We start from the raw sequence: 24,340 nt of genomic DNA, 5'->3' as shown, positions 1-24,340 counted from the left end.
CGGCCCCGGCCCCGGCCCCCCCCGAGTCGCGATTCAAGGCCAAGAACAAACCCCTCCGATTCCCACGGCCCTGCTTTACAAACCAGCGCAGTTTGGCTGCTCCAACCCTGAATGATACTCTTCGCTTTTTTGCGCAGGAGAACGCCCCCAGCCCCACCCCCCAGGGCCGGCTGCCGGGGGCTACCCTCTGCTCGCCCCTCTGCCCTGGGGAGATGTGAAGACGCGGATCCGCACCCTCCTCACCTGCTCTGCATCATCCCTAGAGGGGAGAGCATGGCGTCCCCGTGCCCCCTCCCTGCCCCTGGCCCCACTCTGGCCCAAGGGGCTCCTCGCCCCACCACGCTTAGCAGGGCAGGGACCTGCCCCCTCCCCAAGACACAGCTGCAACCCAGAGCTTTTGTGTTACAAAAATATTCCGTGCTTTATTTACTCTGTGATAGAAAAATAACATGGCCAGGACCCCCGAGCTTCTCGGCCAAGGCGAGGGGAGGTGCTGGTGGGGGCAGACTGCCCACAGCACCTGGCCCCGCCTGGGCACCCTCACCCCCCGTCTCCATCGCGCTCGCACCGGCTCCCGAGGGGACGCCGAGGCTGGGAGCCGAAAGGGCTCCCACGTCCTTGGGGGTGTCAGAGGAGGCAAGGTCCAGGAGGGGACTCACCACCACGGAGCAAAGCACCAGCACGACCCCCCCTCTGCCCCGCACGGGAGCTGGGTGCAGCCACCCACCCCTGGGCCCGGAGCCACGGGCAGCACAAGAAGGCGACACAGACACTCTGAGTGACGACTGCGAAAGCAAACCCGAGCCCGGCCCCCCGGCCCCCACCCCAGGCAGCCCCTCGGGAAGCCGGTGGGGGGGGGCTGCAGGGCTGGTGCTGGCAGAAGCAGGGAGCCGAAGCTGGGCCTCTGGAAAGGAACATACAGGAAAACCATGCGACAAATCCGCTGCCGTTTATAGAAGGGCAGAAACACCAAGGGGCCGGCGCCGGCCTGCGGTTCAGGGCAGCACAGAGCAAATCCCCGGGGCAGGGCCCACCCACGCCCCCCCCGGCACAGAGACACAAACACGGCACAGTCCTGGCAGCGCTGGGGCCGGGGGCAGGGGCCGCGGGCACCCCGTCACGACTGGGCGTGGGGGATCCACTGACTGTCCATGGGGCGCCGCAGCAGCTCCTCCACGTGCTGCGCCACGTCCATGGTGTCGTCCAGGTCGAAGTCCCCCTCGGGGTCCAGCACCGTGTCAGGGCTGCGGGAGGCAGGAGGGGGGTGAGGGGGGGCCCGAGGGCGTGGGGCTGGGGCTGGGGGATGCAGTACCTACTTCTGGGTGTACATATTGTAATGGGGCTGCGAGCAGACGGCGGGGGAGGGCACCTGGTCCATGTAGGTGGCCCCTCCAGGGGCAGAATCCCCTGAGGCGCTGACAAACCTGCGGGGAGGAGGGGGCATGAGCGCTGGCACGGGACAGGCTCTGCTGGCAGGAGACCCAAACCCCACCCACAAACAGTGACCATCTGTGGGTCCCCAGCCCCGTGGGAGGCAGCCTGGTGAGCAGGGAGCACAGCACAAGGGACATTCACCTTCCTGGGTGCTGCACAGCCCTGCCTCAGCCCCGAGTCTGTGCTCCTCAGCACCCAGTGCTGGCTCAGCACCGATGTGGCCACTGGCAGTACCAGAGCCTGGCAGCAGAGGGGCCTGGGACCATTGGCTGCCACCAGCCAGCTCAGTGGGGACAATCCCAGGGGACCACCCGGGATCCGCCTCCAGGGTCAGACTTACTCTGGCACCACTTGCTTGATCTGTGGCTTCACGTACCCATCCACGGCTTTAGCTGGAGGGAAGGAGGCAGTGCTAAGGCCCTGAGCTGCCAGTGTGTGCTGCGAGCCCACGGCAGGGCTGGGCTCAGCGCAGCCAGCAGCCCACCCCCACGGGCTGGATGCAGCCCCGGGGCAGCTGTGTGCCATGAGCCCCAGCTCCACCACAGTGGGAGGCAGGAAGGGGGTGAAGGGGCAGCGCTACCTGGCGTGGACTCACAGAGAACCGGTGTGTAGTACTTGGAGAAGACCTCATCCTTGGGCCGGTCAGGGAACACATAGATGAGGTAATTGAGGTCCCCCAGGCGGTCGGCCAGGGAGCGGATGGAGAAGTCCCTAGTGGTGAAAGGCATCAGGTTCCAGAACATCCTCTCAGCTGGAAGAGAAGAGCGAGGAACACAGTGACCCCCAGCGCCAGCAGCCACTGCAGACACAGCTGTGAGACCCCAGGGAGCAGCACAGGGCAGTTCCCGGGCTGCATCCCCGCCCCCAGGGATAAAGACGCTGGGCGCAGAGGATAGGGTGAGGCAGGAGGTGTGGGGGAGGCTGGGCAGCTCCAGCCTCCTCTGATCCATGGGGGGAGCAGCAGGAAGCACCACGGAGCTGCTGTGCTTTACACAGCCCCAGCTCTGTCCCCACGGCTGGGTCGGAAGGTCCAGCCCAGTCCCTCCTCCCCCGGGGTGCCAGGACTCGGCCTGGATGCAGCCCTGGCTGCAGCAAGCAATGTGCTCAGCCAAGACAGAAGGTGCCAGAGCAGCATGCCCAGCCCCGGGGGCACGAGCCAGTCACGTCCCAGGCTGCTGCCGGGGACGGCGGTGCCAGGGTGGTGCCGGCGGTGCCAGGGTGGTGACAGCTGCCGGCGCTCACTCACAGGAGTCGAACTTCCAGGCGATGGTGATGCCACCGATCTCGGAGTCGCTGAAGCGCAGCAGGAAGGTCCCATCCGGCTTGTTGATGAGCAGGTCGTGAGCCTGCTGCTTGTTGACAAAGCCCAGGATGGCCCTAGGCAGAGCAGGGCTGTCAGCGCCGGGCCCGGGGCCGGGCGGCGCGGGGCAGGACGGCTCTTACCCATCGTTCCAGTGCGGCTTCAGATGCTTCTTCAGCACCTCCATGACGCCATCAAACCACTGCCAGAAGGTGTAGTTCCTCCCGGGAAGGTTTTCCTGCAGAAAGCCCCCAGAAATGAGCACTGCTGGCCTCTCACAGCCTCACAGCCTCACAGCCGCTGTTACGCAGCACACGGCGACCCTGGCACCTGGGCTGCGCCTGCCAGCGCTGCCAAAGCAGGTGTGGGTTAGGCCAGCCCCGGGGCAGCACCAGCAATGCCTCCCTGAGGGCACAGACCCTGTCTGTGGGTCCTGCAGCACCCCGGGTCCCTCCAGGTGAGGAAGGCGACAGCTCCCACCCCGCTGCAGTCAACGCTTTGCATCGCTCCAGCAAGAAACAGCTTCTGGGGAGGGAGGTGCCCCCTCCAGCCCCCTGGCACGGGTGCAGCAAAGCCCACCCCAGGGGCATGGTGGCACCCCCAGCACAGAGCCCAGGCTGCTCACCCGGTTGAACTGGGACCAGGACACTGTGGTGCTGCTGTAGTCCTCCAGGTGGGAGCTGGTGCTGTTGAAGAGCTTCTGTGCCAGGAACACCAAATTCTCCTTGGTCAGCCCACGGCTGCTCTGCACCTCTGCCTTGAACTTCATGTTGAGCGCCTCGCAGAGCTGCGGCCACTGCACCTTGTCCGGCACCGCGAAGGGCACGCGGCCCTGGGGGCACACAGCAGGCTCAGCACCCAGCCCTGCCTGCCCCCACCCGGACCTGTCCCTGCCGGCAGACAGAGCCCAACTCCCGCAGCCCCCCGCGCAGACAGGGCCTGGCCTGGCCCCCTTGGTGCTGCCACTCACAGGCTCGGCAAAGGCATTGTCCCAGAGCACGGTGGCTGTGGCATTGTTGTCCTGGCTCCCATGCACGATCACCACCACGGGCAGGGACAGGGTCTGCCAGGAGAGAGGAGACCAGGAAGAGCTGCAGGGCACCATGGCAGCACCGCCCACGGGCACGCCCCCAGCATACACCCATGGGCAGGGTGACCACGGCTTGCCCGAGCCCTGTGAGGGGCCATGGCTGCTGCTTTACCTTCACCTGGAAGACCAACTCGTTGCCACCGACACTGAACTGCGACTCGAAGAGGATGGTGAACTTCTCCTCCGTCACCGACTCCGCCCCGCGCCGGTCCGAGCGCTTGATCCGCTTCAGGGACTGCAGCAGCACCAGGGGCGAGTGAGGGACGGGAGGGGACACCAGGGATTCCAGGAGGGAGAGGAGGGAGATGCAGCACGGATGGGGACAGGCCAGGTGGGCTCAGGGGGACAGGAGGGTGGGCTCAGGGGGTCAGGACAGGTGGGCTCAGGGGGTCAGGAGGGTGGGCTCAGGGGGACAGGACAGGTGGGCTCAGGGGGTCAGGAGGGTGGGCTCAAGGGGTCAGGACAGGTGGGCTCAGGGGGACAGGACAGGGGGGCTCAGGGGGACAGGACAGGGGGGCTCATGGGGACAGGACAGGTGGGCTCAGGGGGTCAGGAGGGTGGGCTCAGGGGGACAGGACAGGTGGGCTCAGGGGGACAGGACAGGGGGGCTCAGGGGGACAGGAGGGTGGACTCAGGGGGTCAGGACAGGTGGGCTCAGGGGGACAGGACAGGGGGGCTCAGGGGGACAGGAGGGTGGGCTCAGGGGGACAGGACAGGTGGGCTCAGGGGGTCAGGACAGGTGGGCTCAGGGGGTCAGGAGGGTGGGCTCAGGGGGACAGGACAGGTGGGCTCAGGGGGTCAGGAGGGTGGGCTCAGGGGGACAGGACAGGTGGGCTCAGGGGGTCAGGAGGGTGGGCTCAGGGGGACAGGACAGGTGGGCTCAGGGGGTCAGGAGGGTGGGCTCAGGGGGACAGGACAGGTGGGCTCAGGGGGACAGGAGGGTGGGCTCAGGGGGTCAGGACAGGTGGGCTCAGGGGGACAGGACAGGGGGGCTCAGGGGGACAGGACAGGTGGGCTCAGGGGGACAGGACAGGGGGGCTCAGGGGGACAGGAGGGTGGGCTCAGGGGGACAGGACAGGTGGGCTCAGGGGGACAGGAGGGTGGGCTCAGGGGGACAGGACAGGTGGGCTCAGGGGGTCAGGACAGGTGGGCTCAGGGGGACAGGAGGGTGGGCGAGCAGAGTCCTGGGCACTCACCATGTTGCGGAAGTGGGCACTGAGCGTGCCGGTGGCCTGGTGGTACTCCATCACACAGCAGTTGTTGAGGATCTCCCCACTGCTCTCACTGCCAGGGGAATGCCCAGGGTCAGGGGACCACCAGGGACCACACCCCCACCTCCAAGCCCTGCTCCCCACTGCCCTGGCCTGCCCTGGCCGCCCCAGCGCTCCCACCCCTGGCATTACTTGCGGGTGCTCTCGTTCTTGAGCAGGGCCTTGGCCTGCTGCTCGCTGATGATGGTGGCCTTCACCTGGGGGGGGTTCATGTGCACGTTCAGCTTCCCCCCCACCAGGAGCCGGACGGTGGCTGCGAACTTGGTCTGGGTCTTCAGCACCTGGGGGGGCTGCTTCTCAATGATGAAGGTGCTGGGGGGGACACAGGTGTCAGGGCAGGCAGAGCAGCCCCAACCCGGAGCCCCTGTCCCCACTGGGCACCCAGCCCCACCTGGTGACCAGGGCAGAGATGATGTCTGTGATGGTGCCGTTCAGCTCCGACAGCATCTCCTCCACCGGGCCCGGGATGGGCAGCTGCTGGCACAGGTGCTCTGCGCGCCGGATCTGCTGCCGGTTCTGCCAGATGATCTCCGCCAGCTTCTCGCACCTGGGGGCAGCCAAGCTCAGCACCGTGCCGGGGCTCAGCACTCCCTCCCAGCCCACCAGGCAGGGCCGGCACCCACCAGGTCTGCAGCACATCCAGGGTGCCCTCGGGGGGGCCCCCGTTGCCTGCCAGCTGCTGGCGCCGCTTCCACTGGATCAGTTCATCGTCCAGGATGGTGGTTTGCTGCTTGCGCAGCAGCTGCAGCGTCTTCTGGTGCTTCTCAGCCAGGTCCTGCGCGGGGGGGACGGTGGCATGAGGCACAGGGGCGGCGGCATGGGGCACAGGGGCGGTGGCACAGCTAGCTAGCACCATGGCACTCACCACTCGGTACTGCTGTAGTGTCTGGGCCTCTCGGTGCAGCCAGGCCTCGAGCGATGCCTTCTTCTGCTGCAGAGTTGTCTCTCGTGACAGCCGCTCCTGGGGGCCCAGCTGGGAGAGCTGGGAGAACTGGGCTGGGGGACAGGATGTGGCATTAGGGTTGGCACCACCGGTGTGCCAGCCCCCGGCACCCCCTTGGCCCCCCCTACCTTGGAGGCGCATGTTCTCCTGGTACTGGATGATGAAGTACTCCTGCGTCTGCTGCAGCTTCTTGAGCTCATTCTCCGAGTCCTGCGTGATCAGCCGCAGCTCCTCGAAGGTCTGATTGATCTGGAGGTGCTTCTGGGACATGGCATCCACCAGGGACCCGGCAGGGGAGGGGCTCTGCAGGGCACACCGGGAGCGCTCAGCACAGTGAGGGGACCTACCCCGGCCCCCCGGGTGCTGCTCCCTCCCCAGACAAGCTCCTGCCTCAGGGCTGCTCCCAGTCCCTGCCAACCCTGCAGGCCTTGCTCCCTCCGCCCCAGGTCCCACTCACGTTGTTGGCCTCCCGCACCAGGCGCTGCTCGTGGTACAGGATGTGCCGGATGCAGCGCACCAGCTCCATGGGGCACCGGTCATAGGTGTTCTGCAGGGACAGCGCCGACTGAGACGGGCACAGGGCAGGGCAGTCCCTGGCCCCGCAGCCCTGCCCGCAGCCCCCCTCACCTGCAGCTGCGTGGCATAGTGGCCCAGCTTGATCTTCAGCAGGAAGCCATCCTCGCCCACCTGGTGGTCTGCCTTCTTCTGCAGCTCCTGGATCAGCCCCTCCAGCAGCTGCGTCGCCTTCACGTTCTCCTGCGGGTTGTCGAGGTCGATGGAGTCCCTGCGCGTGGGGCAGAGCAGCATCAGCACCAGGCCGGCCCTGGTCTTGCCTCCAGCAGAGGGGAGCACCCCCCAGCACCCCAGGGACGGGCACCCTGCTGACCTACCAGGCCTGGCTCTCGATCCACTGGGACAGGTAGTGCCGCACCTCGATGGGGAAGTGCTGCCCATAGAGAGCCTGCATCTGCCGCAGGGCTTCGCCCTGGAGCTGCTGCGCCTGGATCCACACCGCCATGGCTCAGCACCTGCCGGGACACAGCCGCTCAGGGCACCCTGCCAGTGCTATGCCACAGGTGGGGGTCAGGCCCTGGCAGCCCTATGCAGCAGCCTCCAGGCTGTCAAAGACCTTCGGAGGTTCCTTCAGGCCCTCTGGAACTACCACAGCAGCCTCTAGCTGCTGAAGGCAGGGGCGGGCAGGGGCAGGGGACCCCGGCTCTGAGCCCCCCTCTCTTTTCTAGGAAGAGCCCTGGGGCTTGGGCTGCCCCTGCGGATGGAACTCATCATCCCCCTGGCGGCGCCGCGGGATCGCAGCCATCACCAGCCACGCAAATGAGGAACAGGGCCAGGGGCAGGGCCAGAGAGAAATCCAGGGTGACGCAGAGCAGAGCCCCCCCCCGCACCCGCCCCGGCTCTGCCCACAGCCTGGCAGTGCCAACAGGTACTGCAGACCCCAGCCGGTGCCCTGGTCCCATGGCCAAGCCACGTCCCAGCGCCACGAGGGAGACGCTGGCTGGAGCAGGGAACTTCCTGAAGCGAGTTTCGGGGTGGCTCCAGCACGCAGCCCCAGCACCCCCAGCCGGTGCAGGGCAGCCAGGGCAGCAGGGAGAAGGGAAGGGCAGGGCTGGAACCAGTCAAAAGTCAGGGTGTCCCCCACAGCAGCCGTGGCAGCAGGCTGCTGGACCTGGAACAAGCAGCTGGGGGTGGCACAATTGTAAGCAGCGAGGGAGGGCCTGGGCAGCTGCTGCCCCCCCGAAGAGCACTCACACACACTGCCACCCACACCACCCTGACCTGGCACGGGGCAGAGGTGCTGGGCAGGGCCTCAGGCTGTCTCCCAAGGCTGGGTGACCAGGATGGGCTTTGGTGACTGCACCAAGCAGTGAAATGCTGAGGGAGGTTGGCAACAGCAGCAGAGGCTTCGCTGCCCTCCCCAAAATGCTTTGTTTGGCCTCAGAAATGCCCAGCAGCCCCAGGGGCTCCAAGAGCAGCTGGTGCTGTCCCCCAGGGCAGGGGCACACACAGGGGGCAGCAGCAGAGGGTCCCTGCAGAGCAGCCGCAGCCCCAGCCCCCGAGCCCTGAGCCCCAGAGCAGGAAGAGGAACAATAACCAAGAGTTGGCTAAAAATGGATTTTTCCCCTATAAAAAAGGAGGAACATTTCCAGTCACAGAAATCACCCAGCTGGCAGGGAAGGGCCTGGGCAGGCAGAACCACCCTGGCAAGGAGGGGAAGGGAGGGATGGGCACAGCAGGACGTGTGCTGGCAGCTGGGGACATTTGGTAACGGCGCACACCAGGCAGAGCAGAGCAGAGGGGCCACAGCTGTGCCAGTGCCACCACACCATGAAGGGCTGAAGTGCCCAGGGCCGCAGGGATGCCTGCGTGGGCACAGTGCCAGCCAGCCCTGCCCTGCCCAGTGAGGGAGCAGTGACAGCTCCCACCCCGCGGTGACAACTTCCCACTGCTCTCCAGCACTGTTGTTAAGCAACCAGGCTGCAGGGAGCCGGCAGGCACCGTGCTCAGCTGGCACACGGCTGGCAGCAGGAGCATCACTGCCAGGGCGCCTGCTGATGGCGAGCTGGCGTCGCCTCAGCCTTCACAAAGGGACCCTGCAGCGGCTGGTGGTGGCATGGATCACCCAGCCTGTGCTCCTGATGAGGGCAGGGCTGTGCCCAGGGCCACACCACCCCAGCAAATCAGCACACCCCAAAAACCCCACTGGGACACAACCTCCATGGGCATCACCACAGCGACAAACGGAACCTCCCCAAGGGTCCGGGGGCACCCTGAGTGCCCCAGCACAAGCCACCAGTGCCACCTGGCAGGACCAAACCAGGTTTTTCCAACCACAAGACCCAGCCAGGCTGTGGGAATATCTCTGCTTCAGCAAGAGGGACAGTGCCACGGTGCCACCGTGCAGCTGGAGCCACGACAGAGCTGCCAGCCCTTCTGGGCTGCCCTGCACTCCTGCACCCAGCTGGCTGCTGGCAGCAGCACTGCCATGGCTTGGTCCACATCCAGCACCACACTCCTTGGTGCCATCACCAGCTGTCCTCAGCAAGTGCTTACAGGCCTTGGAGCCTGGCAACAATTTCAGCCCTCTGCCCAGGGACCAGCTCCCTTTACCTGGCTCAGGAAACCTCTCCAGGGCTGGGCTGTGCCCACTCTGAGGCTGGCACTATTTGCCCAGCCCAGCCAACCAGCCAGGGCACTCGCTGCCACAGCTTCACACATGGCCATGGGTCAGCCCCAGCAGCTGCAGCAGACATAATTGCAGTGTTTGAAGCTCCTTTGCATTTCCTTGCTGGCAGCAGAGCTCCAAGCCACCATTACTGCAGTTTGGTTAACCAGCAGCAGCTCAGCAAGCCTCAGGCTCACCGCTGCCAGGCCGGCACGGCCACAGCTGCCCAGGACAAGTGCCATGGGGAGGACCCCGGCCCCGCAGGGCAGCATGGGCAGGGGAGGCAGGGGGCAGGCACTGGCGGTCATGGCTTCAGCACCCAACAGCTCTGCTCCCTGCTGCCAGGGAGGCACCCGGGGAGACACCACCCAGCTGCCACAAAACAGGCAAAAGCCACCCAGAAAGGCCCCTCAGAGGGCCAGGGGCAAGAGCAGGGCAGAGGACAGACAGGGGAAAGGTTGGCAGCAGTGCTGGGGCCAAGGGTAGACAGAGGACCCAATGTGACCACCCTGGCAAAGGGGCAGAGCAGCAGCCCTGGGGGCAGGAACGGTGGCACTGCCATGCCCTGACAATGCTGGGTCAGAACCCGCAGGGAAGCCTGAGCAAGGCAGGATGCCTCATGGGGTGAGACTGCCAGTGGCACTGCACTGTGTGCCACCTTACCATGAGCCACGGGCAAAGCCCAAACACAGGCAGTGCCCTCCCAGGCAGCTGCATGCACACTGCTGCAGGATGCAGGCAGGATGCTCCCCACACGCAGCCACCGTGGGGACCCCCCGCGGGCAGGACATCCCTGCCCTGGCACTGGCACCACCCCCGACTGCAGCCCCTTGCCCAGTCCCATGCCACGCGAGGCTGAGAGCCTGGCAAAGCCTAGGGAGACCATGGGAAATGGCTCTGACCGTAGCCCCCCGCTCCCACACGCCTGTCCCATGCTGCCCCTCTGCTCGGTGCTCTCCTGGCCCGGGGGTCTCCGGAGCGCTGCCCCCCGCTGGCACGTGGCGTCCTGGCACCTCCGGAGCCCGGGAGCGCTTCCAGGTCACGGCTGCAGGGCCGGACCCTGCGCACAGCCGGGGGGCTTCCGTCCTGCCCCCGCCGGCGCTGCCCCTGCAACCCCGCGGAGGGGGGGGTCCTACGTCCCCCCACGAAGGGCAGCCCCAAGCGGGCTCCCTTCGGGGCAGGACCCAGGCCCCGGGCGGCGCTAGCGGAGGGGCTCCGATTCCCCCGACAGATGCCCCCCAGCTCTGCCCGCACGGGCTCGCCCCGGAGACCTGCTGCAGTCCCGGGCAGCCCCGGTGGGCTCGCACCGCCGGACCCTCGCCAAAAGCTGCCCCGGCTCGACCCCCCTCGCGCTCGGGCCTGCCCATGCTGCCCTACAGCCGGGGGCACAGCGAGCTAGACACCCATCCGAAGGGTCCCGCAGCCCCCGACCCGTTCCACCGGGTACTGCTCCAGGCGCGGCGGAGCCCCGGGGCTCGGCGCCGTTCCCAGCTCCTCAGGGCACAGGAGCCGCGGCCCCAGCTTGGCACAGGGTGCCCCGTTCCACGCCGCACTCACCGGGGTCGGGCACGGCTCTGCCCCACGCACTCCTCCGGTGTCCCGGTTCCGGGTCAGCCCGGCCGCGGCTCCGAACGGCGCTGCCGGTGCCGGCGGGCTCCGGGGCCCGCTCCGCGCTACAGGAAGAAGCGGAGAGAAGCTATTTCCTTCCAAAATGTCAGCTGCTGCGCAGGGCAGCCAGCCCCGGGCCGCCGCCAGCTTCCTCCAGCGCCGCTGCCAGGGCGTGAGGCTGGCACCCCTCCGGCTCTGCCCCGCTCCCCTCCCCACGGCGGGAGCGGGGCACAGCCTCTGCCATCGAGGGAGTGGTGGAGTTGAGCCACGCAAGCCCCTAGACAGGGATGGGACCCCAGGGACCGACGTGGGAGTTAACCACGGGGAGGTGGGACAGGGTCACCTGCACCCCGCGGCTCCATTCACACTCCCCTGGCACACGCGGAACCTATCCCCCAAGGGCAGAGGTGACAGCCCTGCAGCCAGCGGGCCCAGCCAGGACTGGCAGTGGCAGGACCAGTTGGGCATCCTGGCAACACAGGGAGCTAAAGATGGATACAGGAACAAGGGACCAGCCTGGCACTGCCCGGGCAGAAGCCGGCCCCACACGCAGGCAGAGATGCCACAGCTGGGACCAATGCTGCCACCCAAGTGCCCAGCAGAGGCTCAGGGCCAGGGGCTGCTTGCAGCTCAACTCCTGCCATGGCCTGGGGCTGTACCTGCCTGCTGGCATTTGCTGCCCACGGGAAAGGTTCAGATTTTCCCTTCCAACCACAGAGGCTCAGAAACCAGCATCAGAGCAGAGCCACAAAGCACCCAGCTGAGTCTCAGCAAAGTCCCTGGAGTCCAGGGGCTGGCACCCTGGAGAAACCCACCCTGGTGCACCAAGAGCCACCAGCACTGCCAGCTCCTTGTGGCAGAGCAGGGGCCATGGCCATGCTGCCACCCCCCCAGCTGAGATCACTGCAGGACACACAGGAGGACCAGCCCCAGCCCTCAGGATCAGCCTGGCGAGACTGCCCCACCACACCAGGTGCCCAGGACCACCTGCTGGGTGCCAGTACAATGATCCAGCTGTGCCAGAACTGCATGGGCTGGGCCTGGGAGCAACGGGGCCCTGTCTGGGCATCAGGGGCCACACAGGGCAGGGCAGCATGGCACAGGCAGCCTGCCCACCCAGACAAACACAGGCAGCCAGGGCTCAGCAGGAGCCAGGCAGTAGGTAGGACCCACACCGCAGCCACCTTGGCAGAGCTGAGTGCCCACCTGGCCCCCACTGACAGGAGACCATTGTGGATCCTGCAGGGAGCCCAGTGCCCACCATAACCCACAGACAGGATTAGAGAGGCCTGGGTGGAGCTTTAATTAATCCTGGCTTCCTGGGACCAAGCAGCCAAATGAACCAGCTGTGGGGCTGGCACAGCAGGGAGCTGCCAGCTCCAACACCAAGGAGCTGCCCCTGGGCTCAGTGGGGGAGTTCCAGGGCAGGAGTGGAGCCGCTGCCCACCACAGCAGCCTGGCTCTGGGAAGGGCAGGGAGGTGACAGGATCCCAGTGACCCTTATGGGCCAGGCAGATCCAGGACAAGGGAGAAGCCCCCACACCCATGCCAGCCTGTTCATCCTTCCAACAAACCAGTGAAGCAGCAGAGTCACTGCCCAGGATGCCACAGATGCCCTGGCACAGCCGCAAGGTCCCTAGGCCCTCTACCAGTCCCTGGCATCGAGGTTGCCTCCAGTGCAGACCCCCTCTCACTGCTAATCCCTGCTCAGACCAGCCCCAGTCAGGAGGGAAGGGCTGGGCAGAGGGACCTGAGGATTAAGCTCCTTTCAGCATCGAATTAGTCCAGCCTGGGCCTGCAGACACAATTTCATCTCAGCTGGCACGCTCCGCTGGGCACACAGCAGCACTAATCCGGTCCCTGGCCAAGCAGGATTTGCAGAGCAGGTCCTGGGTGGGCAGCACAGCAGCAGCTGCATCCAGCCTGCTCTGCCATGCTCCTGCTCTCTGCAGGGGAGACACTGCAGGAGCCTCCCCCACTGCTGCACAACCAGCCCGGCCCACACGCACAGCATGGCAGCACTGACCCCCACACCCCCAGTCTTGGGAGCAAACACCACACATGGACACCCATGCAGGGGGGAATGCTCTGTGCCCACTGCCAGCAGCAGCTGGTGTGGATGGAGCCTGCATGGTGCCTGGGAACGGCTGGCACTGCTCTGCCTCGACAGCCTTGCAGACTTCCCAGCCCAGCAGCACACTGGCACCCCTGCCCAAGCGGTGCCACTGCAGCACGGTGCCAATAGCTTCTGCAATAAAATTGTCCCTCAGGGCAGATAAACCTGCCCACCAACCTATCCTGGTGCCCACCAACCTATCCTGATGCCCACCAACCCACTCGGGTGCGAGAGCTGCCTCGTGGCATTCCCCAGGACGGGAAACGCTCCTGGGAGCAGCAGCTGCTGGCAGCACCAGGGCAGAGCTGAGCCCCAAGCAAGGGCCCTCCTCAGTGGTTCCAAAAGGCTGAGGTAAAGAACTGGATTAAAAAGGAAGCGTGCCAGGCTGGAGCAGCTGTGCCACCTGAGGCTGCAGCCTCAGAAGTGCCAGGGCTGCACATTACCACCACCAAACAGGGCAGAGATCATTTTACAGCGCGAGGGGCTCGGATAGGCTGCCAGCAAAAGCTTCCTCTCCCTGCTGAGAGCTTTGCAGCCATGGAGCATGAGGGACAAAACCCCAGAGCCTGCATCCAGCACCCAGCTGCTCGGTGGCCAGGGCTGTGCCAACGCCATGCCAGCTCTTCAGGCTCTGCCCCAGCTCCAGTCTTTCCCCCAGTCCCCTCCCTGGCAGAGCTGAGCCACAACGCAGCCTTTGCAGCCCCGAACAGGAAGACAGAGTTGCAGCAAAAATGGGGGATTGCAAAACTCACCAGCGACTGTTGGAGCAGGGAGTGAGTCGTGACCATGTCACTGTGTGGCTACGGCACCGCGGCTAACCCAGCCCGGCGAGAAGCCGCCCGGCAGCAGCGCCTGATGGCAAGCAGGAGCCGGCAGGAGGGGAAGAGCAGGATACGAGGAGCCTGCCTGCGCTCCGCCAGCGCTGCCGGCCCCGCCGGGGCAGCCGGAGGGGTGGATTCTGCTTTATCAGCAAGTTGGCTCAGGCCTATCGGCCAGGAAGCTGCACTCGCCTGCCTGCCTGCCTCCCCTTCGACGTTTCCCAGCGCGGCGGGAGCGGCGGCTCGCAGCCTCCTACCTTGCAGCAGCCAGCAGATGTTGCTAGAACCGCTGCTGCGAGCAGCACCCGGGCATGCCCAGCACCGCCTGGATCCCTGCGCCGGCCACGCGGTGCCAGGGTAAACACCCCCGCCCCCTTCCTCCCGGGATCACAACACTTGGGGGTTGCAAAATAGACACCCCATGAAAGGAAAGGCACGCCACAAAAACATTACAGCTGTCGAGGCGACTTCTCTCGGCGCACGGCAGAGCCCCAGCGACAGCAGCGCCCCAGCGGCAGCGGCCAGCGCAGCCTCCCGGGCCGGAGCTGCCCGTGCCACCGCGGAGCCGAGCCCTGACCCATCCCGGTGAGCCCAAGCTGCGACCCCCAGCACACGCAGCCCTCTGCCAGCCTCCCCGCTCCCCCTCCACGGTGCCTTTGGTCTCAGAACATGGAGGCTGCTCTGAGGGCAGTGCCTACGGCCACGCAGTGAGAAGCTGGCAGCCACTGCAGCCCTGCCAGGCAGGGGGACACCAGCCCCCAGGATGCTGATGTTGGGGAGGTCCTGCTCGACCCAGACGTCATCCTGCCCTGCCCGGGCTCCCCGGGGCAGCCACAAAGCCCGCCGAGCACAGCGCAGTTTACCGTAATTCCCTGCAACCCAGCAGTCATTTCCCAGCGGCCGGCGCCGCTTTCCTGTACTCGGCAGCGCACAGTCACCGCTCGCCGCCCCGCCACCCACGCCGTGCAGGAGCACAGGGAGCAGGGATTTTTCGCAAACTGAGCGTCTGGGGTTTGCTATCACTCGAGAGAGGGCTGGGAAACCCCACGGCGAAGCCCTCACAGGCGCTTTGGAGTCAGCACTTCCCCTGCAGCCAGAGGAAGGTCCCACCTGAGGTTCCGTGCAACCCTGCACCAAGCTCCCCGCCCCCAGCGCCAGCATCCCTTGTCCTGCCCCAAAGCATCAGCCACGGGACAGGATGGGTGCACCAAAGGCACTGAAGTGACTCTAGTGACAACTGCCGGGGGGCAAACACCTCCCGAGGGAGGGCACCGTCAGTGAGAGGAAAGCAGAGGGAGTGACAGGCGCCCATCTCGCCCCATTCCCAGCTGGGTTCCCCTGCCTCCCCGGGCACAGGCTGTTGGCACCTCTCAACCTGCACCCGAGCACCTCCTCCATGTGGCTGCCCACACTGCACAGCACGGCACAGCCCTCACCAGCCCCGGGGATGGTTATAGCATTCAGGGATGTTGCCATCTTCACGTCCAGCAGCTTGAACACCTGAAAGCCACACCACGGATTGCTCTGGTCCCAGTGGCTCTGGAAGCACCACGGCTTGCTGCAGCTGTCTGACCCCAACGCTCCCAAAGCCTCCCCTCACCAGAGCCATGCAGACAGGGCAGAGCCCAGCTCAGTGCCAGGCCCCAGGAAAACTCCAGCGCGGGATGGCTGTGCTGCTGCAAACAGCTTGGAGCATGATGGCAAACCTTGGCTTGAAACCGTCCCCAAGAGAGCATCACAGCAGCAGCGAGCCCTGAGGGGCGCCAGGCAGGGGTCCTGCCACAATGAGGTGGCCTAGGCTGCAGGGACCTCATGTCCCATGCCCTGCCATGGGTGAGCCACATGGTCCTGCCCCAGGTCACAGTCCCACCACAGCAGTGCCAAGCCCTGCACCACTCAGCACTGCACCCCAAACATCACCAATCATCCCCTGCCTGTCCCCAGCACACTGCCATGGGGCTCCCCGAGCGGCCAGCTCCCCCCAGCCCCCGTCCCAGCTCTGCGCTGCGATGGTGCCAGAGGTGCCACCACCGTCAGCAGGTCAGGTGGCAGCGGAGTCGAGGAGCCCTCTGCAGTGCCAGGCCCACACCCCACTGTCAACACGAGCTGGGCACTGGTGCCCCGCAGCCACCCGGTGTAGTGGCAAGGAGCTGCCGGGAGCGTGGCCTGGCACAAGCACGGCAGGCAGCCGGGCACCGAGCCCTGACAGCTCCGTATCCCGCCGGACAGGTGGCCGCCGCTCCCGGGACTTGCAGTCACCCGGCCGGCAACGAGCTGGGTGAAAGGCCACCGGGCGCTGCTGTCCCCGCCGTGTCCCCGCTCCCGCCTCGCACGGGGAACGTTTCTCGTCTGCTCCCGGCTGCCCGGCACCGCGCAGCCCCTGTTCCCCGTCGGCGGGCAGGAGCCGCTCCTGCCGCCGAACCCCGGCCCGGCGGCTGCCCGCGGGGCCCGGGACTGGGCTTTGGGATCAACCCCGGCGCGACGGCCGCCGCTCGGGCAGGGCCTGGGCCGGGACCCGGCCCCGCTGCGCCGGGGAACGAGCGCCCCCGTCTCGGGATGCGCGGTGGCCCCAGGACCGGGACCGGGACCGGCCCGCGCAAAGTCCGCGCCCCCCGGGGGCGGCCCCGCTCCCGCGGCTCCTGCCCACGCCGACCCGCCGAGGGGTTACGAACCACCGCAAACCTTTACCGGAGGCGGGAGAAGGCTCAGGCCGCGCCCCAAGCCCCGGCCCCGGTGCCGCAGGTGTCCCGAGCCCCACCGCCCCGCGCCGGCTGCGGCCGCGAAAGCGAAAGTGCGGCCCAGGCCCAGCCCAAGCCCCAGCACCGGCCCCGGTCCCGGTCCCGGTGTGGGTGCCGGTGCCGGTCCCGGTCCCGGTGCCAGTCCCAGTCCTGATCCCGACGGCCATAGCGATCCCGCTCTCGGTCCTACCTGCGGCCGCGGCGGCGGCTCCGCTGTTCCGGCGGTCTCGGCGCTGGCTCCGCCGCCGCTCTGCCCCCTCCGGCCGCCGCCGCCCGGCACCGCCCCCTCGGCACCGCCCCCCGCCCGCCCCCGCCGCGCCACCGGCTCCGGGTAACGGCACCGGGCACCGGCAGTTGCAGGATTCGGCACGGGCTACGACGGGGCACCAACCATCACCGGAGTTTGCACCGACTACCGGGGAAACTCAAAGCAGCACTGGACATTGCTGCTGCGTACGGGGCTGCCCAAACTGGTACCGGGAACTGCAGCTGCAGGTGGCACTGGCAGCAGCCACGGGCACGAGGTGGGAGTCCTGCTCCAACAGCAGCACTGTCACCGGGGGCGGCCCACTGCAGCACCGGGCACCGGCCCCGGGAGCAGGGCCCCAGGACCAGGTGTGGCCAGGAGCCTCCAGAGGCACCGGGCCCCTCATCTGCACCTCTAGCTTGTGCCCCCCAGCTCTGTGAGCGTCTTTACCTCACCCATATCCCTGCCACAGGACAGGCTCTGCCCTGCAGCCCTGTGCCCCCCCCAGCCACTCACACACCTGCTGCATGCCAGCAGCAGCGCTGCAGCACATCCCTGGCAGCTGCCAGGCTGCAGCCACGCTTTGGACTCTCCTCACTCCCCCAGTCCATATCCCTTACTGGTTTCTTTGTGCCATGCTGCCCACAGGCCTTGGCCACCTCCCGTGCGGGACTGGGGGCAGCAGGTTTGCAGTGGGAGCTGGGGGGGCCCTGTGGGGTTTGTGTGTGAGGAGAAAGGGAATCATGGGATGAGCACTGCCCAGCTCCCTCCTGCTCCTCTGCTTCTCCCTTCTGGTAACTCAGCAACCAGCACACAAGTGGCAGCTGGCACAAAGACCACGGTGCCAGGGCTGCACCAGTGAAGGAGTGAAACCAATGGGGATGAGTGTAAAGCCCTGGGTACAGCATCAGGCACTGGCCCTGGCAGGAGCATGGCCCAGTCTGGGTGGTGCCACAGCCGAGGCTGGGCCATTGCAGGATGAGGGCACTGAGCTGGTGCTGCAGGCTCCAGGGGTTGATCGGCTCTGGCCAAGCACCCCCTGTGCCAGACCTGAGCCCCCACCTGTGCTTGATTGAGATTCCCTGGATTCCAGTTCCTCCACCGTGGTGGTGCCAGATGGGCACATATGTGGCTGCAGCTCTGCCTGGTGCTGACTGACCAGGGACCATGCTGGGGCCCCAGTTTGGGCCTGGATGCCCTCTCCCACCGCAGGCCCTGGGCTTAGGTCCCCATCACTGCCACAGCCTCCTGCAGTGATGGGCTGAGGATGCTTGGAGTGAAGGCAGGGCAAGGGGAATGGGCACCAAGCCCATCTCCTGAGCTGCTATGTCCCCTGCAAGCTGTGAAGGGATCCAAGGCACTGCTTCCTCCTCTGGCATCCCCTAAACCAGGCAGGGTGGCAGCAGCCAGCAGAAAACCAGCCTGAGGAGCTCCTGCACAGCTGCCCACCCTCCTGGGCAGCAGTGGCATCTTGGGGTGATGGGGCATGCCAGGTGCCAGGCACCGCAGGCAGCTGCGCAGTGGCAGGCAGGAAGCAATCCTGGGTGTGCTCCTTTCTGCCCCAGCGCGGCGCCCGCTGCGTGGGAGCTCCTGGGCTTTCACTTTTGCTACCAGGCAGTGCTCTGAAGCCTGAACAAACTCTGGAGGGAATTCAGTGGGCTCTGGGCACCCTCCTGCTCCAGCATGGGAGAAGCATGGGGAAACCTGCCCAGGACCAGTGACCACCCAGCGCCAGGAAGCTGGGAGGGACAGGACTGTGTCTCCTTGCTCAAGTGCCAAGGCTGGGACAAGATCATTCTGGAGCTGGTTCATGTGCTGGCAGCTGCAGAGCGCTTGGCTCTGTGTACAAGCAGGGTCCCAAGCTCTCACAGCTCCACGTTTTGATCTGCTGTTTTCATACCAAAGTCCTTCTCTTCCCCTCGGCAGTGTGCAGCTGTGGGAGCTGCCTGTGAGGAGTGAGCCCGGGGACAGCACAGGCCCAAAAGCTGGGGCCACAGCAGGAGCACGGCAGCAGCACGGCAGGACGCCCAGGGACCCTTGTCCAGTTGGCAAAGCCACAGCCTGCCCAGGGGGTTATGGCCGTTGGGGCTCTAGTGCCCAGGCTGAAACCCAAACAGCTCCTGCTCCAGCTTCTGCTTCTGCTCCAGCTCCTGCTCCAGCTCCTGCTCCTCACCCCTGAGCCCAGCCCCCTGTGTCCGTGGGCCAGGTGCCACCCCAGCACCTGGTCCCACGCAAATGTCAGCCACAAACTGGAGCTTTGCTACTCACCACCTCCCTGCCAGCACTCACTACGTGCTCTGAGCAGCCCAGCAGGACCGGGACAGCCCAGGAGGATGAGTGGCTGCAGCCCCAGCAGCTTCCAGCTCCCACCAGATGATTCGTTGGCTGCACTCCGGAGGCATCTCACACACACGGGTGACACATCGCCGCGGAGCTGCTGCCAGCAGAGTCCTGGCTGCCGTTTCCAGCGCTCCCCCTGAGCCCCAGACCTCGCGGGAGGTGAGCTGGGAGCCCAGCGAGCTGGGGATGAGCACCCAGCGTGGGGCCAGCATCTCTCACGACGTCTTTTTCCACTAAGACAAAGGAAAGGAATGGGGAAATGGGCGCCAGGACTGCCCTGCCTGCCCTCCCTGCCTTGGCTGGGGCCGCTCCCGCTCCAGCGAGTTGCATCACGGGCAGGAGGCTTTCACAATCCTGGCCCACATCAGCCAGCGGCGCAGCCATCCAGACTCTGGAAAATCAAGGTCACAATGCACCGGCTGCGGCTGCCGGCCCCGGGCCGGGCACTGCGGAGCCAGGCGGAGCCAGAGGCAGCTCCCAGGCACAGCCAGCGCTCCCCTCTCCACCATCTCCCCTGGCCCTGCTTCGTTGCAGAGCAGCCAGACCCCGCCATGGCGAGCAGGTGCTGGCGCATCAGCATCCAGAGCCCACCACGGACAGCGCCGACCCCTCCGGCAGGGCGGGAGAGGTGGATCCTGCAGCGCAGCATCTGGGCCGGCTCGCAGCCCCAGCAAGCTCCAGGCGCCGCCGGGTCCCGGCTCACATTAGGATCCTCAGAAAGTCTCACAAAGCCTCTAGGAAGGTAAACAGTGTCCAGGCTGAGCTGTGGCCAAACACGGTGTCATCTGTGATGAGCTCAACAGGATGCTGAGTGACGCTGAGCATTCAGGGCAGAGAGGGAGCAGGGCCCTCGTAATTGATTTCCTAGAAAATTGCCTCTGTGTTTGCAGCTGCAGCCTGAGGAGTGCAGGCAGCGCAGCCTCCTGCTCTAAGTGGCATCTCGAAGGTCTTAATTATTTCTCAGGAGTGGAAGCATTTATTTAAGCAGCTTCTGGAGAGGTCCCAAGGCTTCTGCCGGGTGCCCTCCCTCCCCCAAAGCCCTCCCAGCACATCCCATCCGTGAGGCTCCTCCGCATCACTCCCTGCAGCTCCTGGGACATGCTGGGCACAGGGCAGGGGGCTTGGCCAAAGTGCCAACGTCACCTGCAGGCAGGGCACAGCCTCTGCTCCATCCCCTCGGGCCCCTCAGTGAGGTGAGAAATCCTGCTGAGGACCCAGCCTCAACCTGTCCCTGCTTGGGGTCCCACAAGGTCCCAGATCTGTGCTGAGGCCACAAAGCCCTCTTGTGATTGCCCAGCCCAGCTAATGAGAACCAGATGAAGCCCCAAATTAGTCACAGCTTCATGTTTTTCCCATTCGGTTTCAAACACTGAGGATGAAGCTTTGGCAGCCAGCACAGCACCATCCTGCCCCGCCCCAGCCCCGAGCCCTTTCTGCTCCCAAGGCTTGGCCACACCATCACAGCAAGCTGCAGCCATCCCCCATGCCACCCCCAGGTCTCTGGCCAGCCTTGTTCCTGGCTTCTTGCCCCTGGCAGCCTTTGTTCCCTGTGCTCTCTGCAGAGAACCAAGGCCACTGCCCTGCAGTTCTGCTTCCCAGGGCAGCCATGGCACTGTCCCCATCCCAGCTGCCCCAGAGAAAGGTGCTGCCCCCAGCTGTCCTGGCACAGAAGGTCCCGACGTGGCATGGGCCATAAATCTACCCAGTGCAGCCAAAGGTGGGGCAGTTGCTGGGCACAGGGTCCAGTATGCCCTGTGCCACGGTGGTCCTGGCATCTGGTCGTGACGCAGAGGTCATCCCAGAGCTGTTTCTGCTGCAGCTGAGGGATGTGGAGGGAGGTCCCATGGCAGAGCCAGCCTGGATGTGTCCCACAGGGTCTGCCAGGATGGAGAAGATGCAAAACCCTGGGAACGGTGGGGCTGGACCTATGGGCTGCAGAGAGCAGGGCACAGGCAGCATGGATGTGCCAGGGACAGCATGGACCTGCAGGGCCCAGCCAGCCCATGGGCAGCATGTGGCTTGGAGCAGACGGGTAGGGCCAAGCTGGGGGCACCAGGGAAGCTCATGCCCCACAGCGCCAGCAGGAAGGATCTGCATCAGCAAAACCCTAGGAAATGGCATCTTACCCGAGGGGGAATTTCCACAGGAAGCCTCAGCTTCCAGCCACTCAGGCAGGGCTGGGAACAGCCCCAGCAAACGCTTGGTCTCCGCTGCCCACGGGCGTTGTTGCCTGGAAGAGGCTCTTTGTTCACCGGCGTCCTGCATCCAGCTCGGGAAAAACACCGAGCGCTGAGACGCGGACAGCGCCTGCCCGCCCCGGGCTGCGGCGGGGACCGGAGCCCCTCACCACCCCGGGGGGCATGGGGAGCCCAGCCAGCATCCGCAGCCCAGATGGCACCGAGCATCGGGGGGCCGGCTGGCTGGCAGCAGGAGCAGGGGCACCGGGCAGTGCCTGCCCCCCGCCCTGCGCTGATGCAGCCTCGCAGCTCCGCGCTGCAGAGCCCAGGTTGCCACAGTAACCGCTCCGTCCCGGCCGGCGCTACCACAAACAAGCAGCTGTAGGGCAGACAGTTCAGTGCTGGTGGCACAAGGGCCAGCACCATGTGTCACTGCGGCCACCCCACCGGGACCGAAGCCCCACAGCACTTCTGCAGGTAAAGCAGGGGCTGTGCCCTCTGGTGTGGGATGCAGGCACAGTACAGCATGGCACAGCTGAGGGTCGGGCCAGGCAGCCGGAACAGAAAGCAGCAGCCAAGAGGGAAGCAGAGGACGAGCGAAAGCAGGAACCTGAAAGTGGGAACAGCCTTGGGGGTCCCCCGGCAGCAACTGGAACTAGAGGGGGTGGCAACTGGACAGCTGCAATGGGCATGCTGATGGACACGGAGGAAGCTGCACCTCTGAAAGGAACATAGCAGAAAAAAGGCCACCCGAGGATCCCTCTGCAGCAGCTGGTGGCTCAGAGCATGCAGGGCTCAGCTTTGGTCTAACTCCAGAAGCCTCCGGAACAGCTGAGCCTGGAAGCAGTGTGGGTCCGTGGGGGCCGTCAGGAACTATGGCGCTGCCAGCCTGGGGCCCTTTGTGCTGGGGTGAGGTGAGCCCTTGGCATTGTAGCTGGCACAGCCAAATGCCACGCTCTGAGCCAAGAGAACAGGCATGTCCCTCTGTCATGGCAGCCACTGGCATGGCTGGCAGAGGGTGGCACTTGGGGACCATGTTACACTGCTGCTCTGGGGCTGACCTCTGCCACACCTGGCAGCCAGCACCACCGCCAAGACCTTGCTTGGCTCAGCGCTGCTGTGTATGAAAGTTTGAGAGTGAGGCAATGTTTGACTGTTGGTTTAGAGTGCTGGGAGGCAGGGACAGTGCCTGGCTGGAGCAGCAGCAACCCCTGCTCTGCAGCTCAGCTCAGCTCAGAGCCACCCTCGAGGTGGAGGCTCAGATTGGCATTTAGAGCAGGGCCCCACACAGCAGGAGGATCAGCCTCGGGGGGGTCTCTGCCTCTCCCCCCTCCTCAGAGCACTGCTGGTTGTCGCTGGGCCCCCAGGGGCTGGGGCTGTAATCGCAGCTGTGCCACAGCCTCACTAATCCCCAGCTGCAGGTTTATCCCCAAGGAATTGTCACTGCCCAGGCTGGATTTGCCTGGAGCCAGCAGGACCCCAGGGCTCAGCCCCACAGGAGCTGCTGGCTTGCCAGTGCCACCAGCTCTGGGCTCCCTGGGGCACAGGTCGCCCTGGCAGGTGGTTGCCTGTCCCTGTGGGGCCAGCCCAGCCTCGTCACGCAACTGTCTGTGTCCCAAGCAGCTTAACTGCATTTGGAAACCCCTAATCCCTTTGCACGTTTGGCTCAGACGTGGGCCCTGCTGTGCTGCTGGGAGGGGGTTGCCACGGCCCTGGGGAAGGAGCAAAGCCACCCCTGTGACCTCCTTTTGGAACCACAAACAACCCATCACAGGGAGAACGTGAGGGGCACAGCCCCCACAGCAATTGCAGCCCCCCAGGGCTGGGCAGCAGCAGGGGAGCAGGGTGCAGTCCCCAGTGCCATGGGGGTCCGGCTGGCCCAGCCCGGGGCCCTTGCCCCTGCTGCAGATGAGGCTGCCCAGCAGCGCTGCCACAACGGCAGCCCCCAGGTCAGGTCGGTGGCCAAGGAACCCAGGGCTGGGCCCCCCTGTCCAGAGCCGGGGAGCAGGGCTCGTGGGTGCAGGGAGATAAGGAGCCATTATCACAGGACAGAGCGTTCCTGACAGCAAACGGCTGCTGCAGCCCCGGGCTTTGCCCAGCGGTAGCAGAATTCCTTGCTCCAGGGTTTTTCAGCACAGCTCGCAGCTGACAGAAAAGAGCTGGGAAGGGCCTGGGGAGGAGGTGAGGGTCGCTGGAGGTGGTCCCAGTTCTCGTCTGGGCCCCCCCACAGTGCAGCACCCCAGGCTGTGCTGCCAGGAGCAAGCAGCCACCTCCCTGCAGCTGTCCCGGGGGCAGGGCTGAGTTTGCCAGTGCCACGCAGAGCCTGGTTTGGTTCAAGAGTGAAACGAAAGGTCCTGGTGGGGCTGGTTCCCAGAGCAGCGAGAAGCCTCCGGGGCCAGCTCCAGCACCTCGAAGCAGCCCAGGCAGTTCCACAGGGGCCGTGGGGATTTACTGAGCACGACCCACATGAAAAATCCCCCTGCTAATCCTGCTCTGACAGCGCAATAACCTCTGCTGCTTGGCCTCATCGGAGCCCAAACCCTGCGGTGAGGCCCCTGCTCTGTGGCTTTGGGGGGGGCTGCAGGCAACGTGCTGGGGGTGCGGGTCCCACGGGGGTCCTATGGGAGCTACTGGTGCCCCAAGGGGCAGCAGGTCCCAGCCTGCTCCCACCCAGCCCAGCACACAGCCAGGAATCCACACCTGGTCCTGCAGAGCCTGGCCCCGGCCACCCCCAGCTCCAGCGCAGGGCAGCAGCAAGAGGCAAGGCTGGGGGCAGCAGAACGCTCCCCTGGAAGGCAGAGCAGGGCTCTGCTGCAGCCGGATCCCCCCCGCAGGCAGCCCCCCCCAGCCCAGGGCACGGCCAGGAGAGAGGGGCAATGGACACCCCGCACCCCCCAGCCCGCGGGGCAGAGGCTGCAGGGGGAGCAGCCGGAGCAGGGCTGCAGCCGCCCACGCCGGCACCCAGAGTTTCCTTTACGCAAGCGGCGCAGCCTCGGCGGCTGAGGGAAGCAGCGCGGGGCGGCGGCAGCCCCGGGAAGGGCCCTGCCGCGCCCCGATAAGGCGGGCGGGGGGCGGGC

The 24,340-nt window shown here is 66.0% G+C and overlaps 2 protein-coding genes across 4 annotated transcripts; one reads left to right on the top strand and one right to left on the bottom strand.

The window, feature by feature from the left end:
• Positions 1 to 395: 395 nt before the first annotated feature.
• LOC137455942 (signal transducer and activator of transcription 5B) lies at positions 396 to 16,768 on the bottom strand. 3 transcript variants are annotated; one of them, XM_068167123.1, is made up of 20 exons: positions 13,696 to 13,772; positions 10,777 to 10,892; positions 6,929 to 7,066; positions 6,666 to 6,822; positions 6,496 to 6,585; positions 6,167 to 6,341; positions 5,961 to 6,091; positions 5,719 to 5,870; positions 5,487 to 5,642; positions 5,228 to 5,407; positions 5,021 to 5,108; positions 3,937 to 4,059; positions 3,705 to 3,797; positions 3,360 to 3,566; positions 2,878 to 2,972; positions 2,681 to 2,811; positions 2,015 to 2,185; positions 1,775 to 1,826; positions 1,317 to 1,424; positions 396 to 1,244 (listed from the first exon to the last, which is right to left on the bottom strand). In XM_068167123.1, exons 3-20 carry the CDS (start codon positions 7,054 to 7,056, stop codon positions 1,118 to 1,120), a joined length of 2,364 nt encoding a protein of 787 aa, XP_068023224.1. In that variant the 5' UTR covers positions 7,057 to 7,066; positions 10,777 to 10,892; positions 13,696 to 13,772; the 3' UTR covers positions 396 to 1,117. The 3 variants fall into 3 exon arrangements, with proteins under 3 accessions (XP_068023224.1, XP_068023223.1, XP_068023225.1); XM_068167122.1 differs by lacking the exons at positions 10,777 to 10,892; positions 13,696 to 13,772 and adding an exon at positions 16,690 to 16,768; XM_068167124.1 differs by lacking the exons at positions 10,777 to 10,892; positions 13,696 to 13,772 and adding an exon at positions 16,690 to 16,768 and having other exon boundaries at positions 2,030 to 2,185.
• Positions 10,111 to 11,091, top strand: LOC137455900 (basic salivary proline-rich protein 2-like). The gene has a single exon (XM_068167051.1). It carries the CDS (start codon positions 10,111 to 10,113, stop codon positions 11,089 to 11,091), a length of 981 nt encoding a protein of 326 aa, XP_068023152.1.
• Positions 16,769 to 24,340: the final 7,572 nt, after the last annotated feature.

Source organism: Melanerpes formicivorus, unplaced genomic scaffold (assembly GCF_026170545.1).
Source record: "Melanerpes formicivorus ecotype bairdi unplaced genomic scaffold, bMelFor1.0.p_v2 SCAF_112, whole genome shotgun sequence".
In the NCBI taxonomy this organism is placed as follows: domain Eukaryota; kingdom Metazoa; phylum Chordata; class Aves; order Piciformes; family Picidae; genus Melanerpes; species Melanerpes formicivorus.
Note: the sequence above shows the minus strand (reverse complement) of the source record. Positions and strands in the feature narration are given on the sequence as shown.

Coding starts and splice junctions, on each gene's coding strand:
- LOC137455942 (XM_068167122.1), bottom strand. CDS start 7,056: ATGGCGGTGTGGATCCAGGCGCAGCAGCTCCAGGGCGAAGCCCTGCGG. Junction 6,586..6,665: donor ACTATGCCACGCAGCTGCAG/GTGAGGGGGGCT, acceptor CTGTCCCTGCAG/AACACCTATGACCGGTGCCC. Junction 5,643..5,718: donor CTGGATGTGCTGCAGACCTG/GTGGGTGCCGGC, acceptor GGCTGCCCCCAG/GTGCGAGAAGCTGGCGGAGA.
- LOC137455900 (XM_068167051.1), top strand. CDS start 10,111: ATGGCTCTGACCGTAGCCCCCCGCTCCCACACGCCTGTCCCATGCTGC.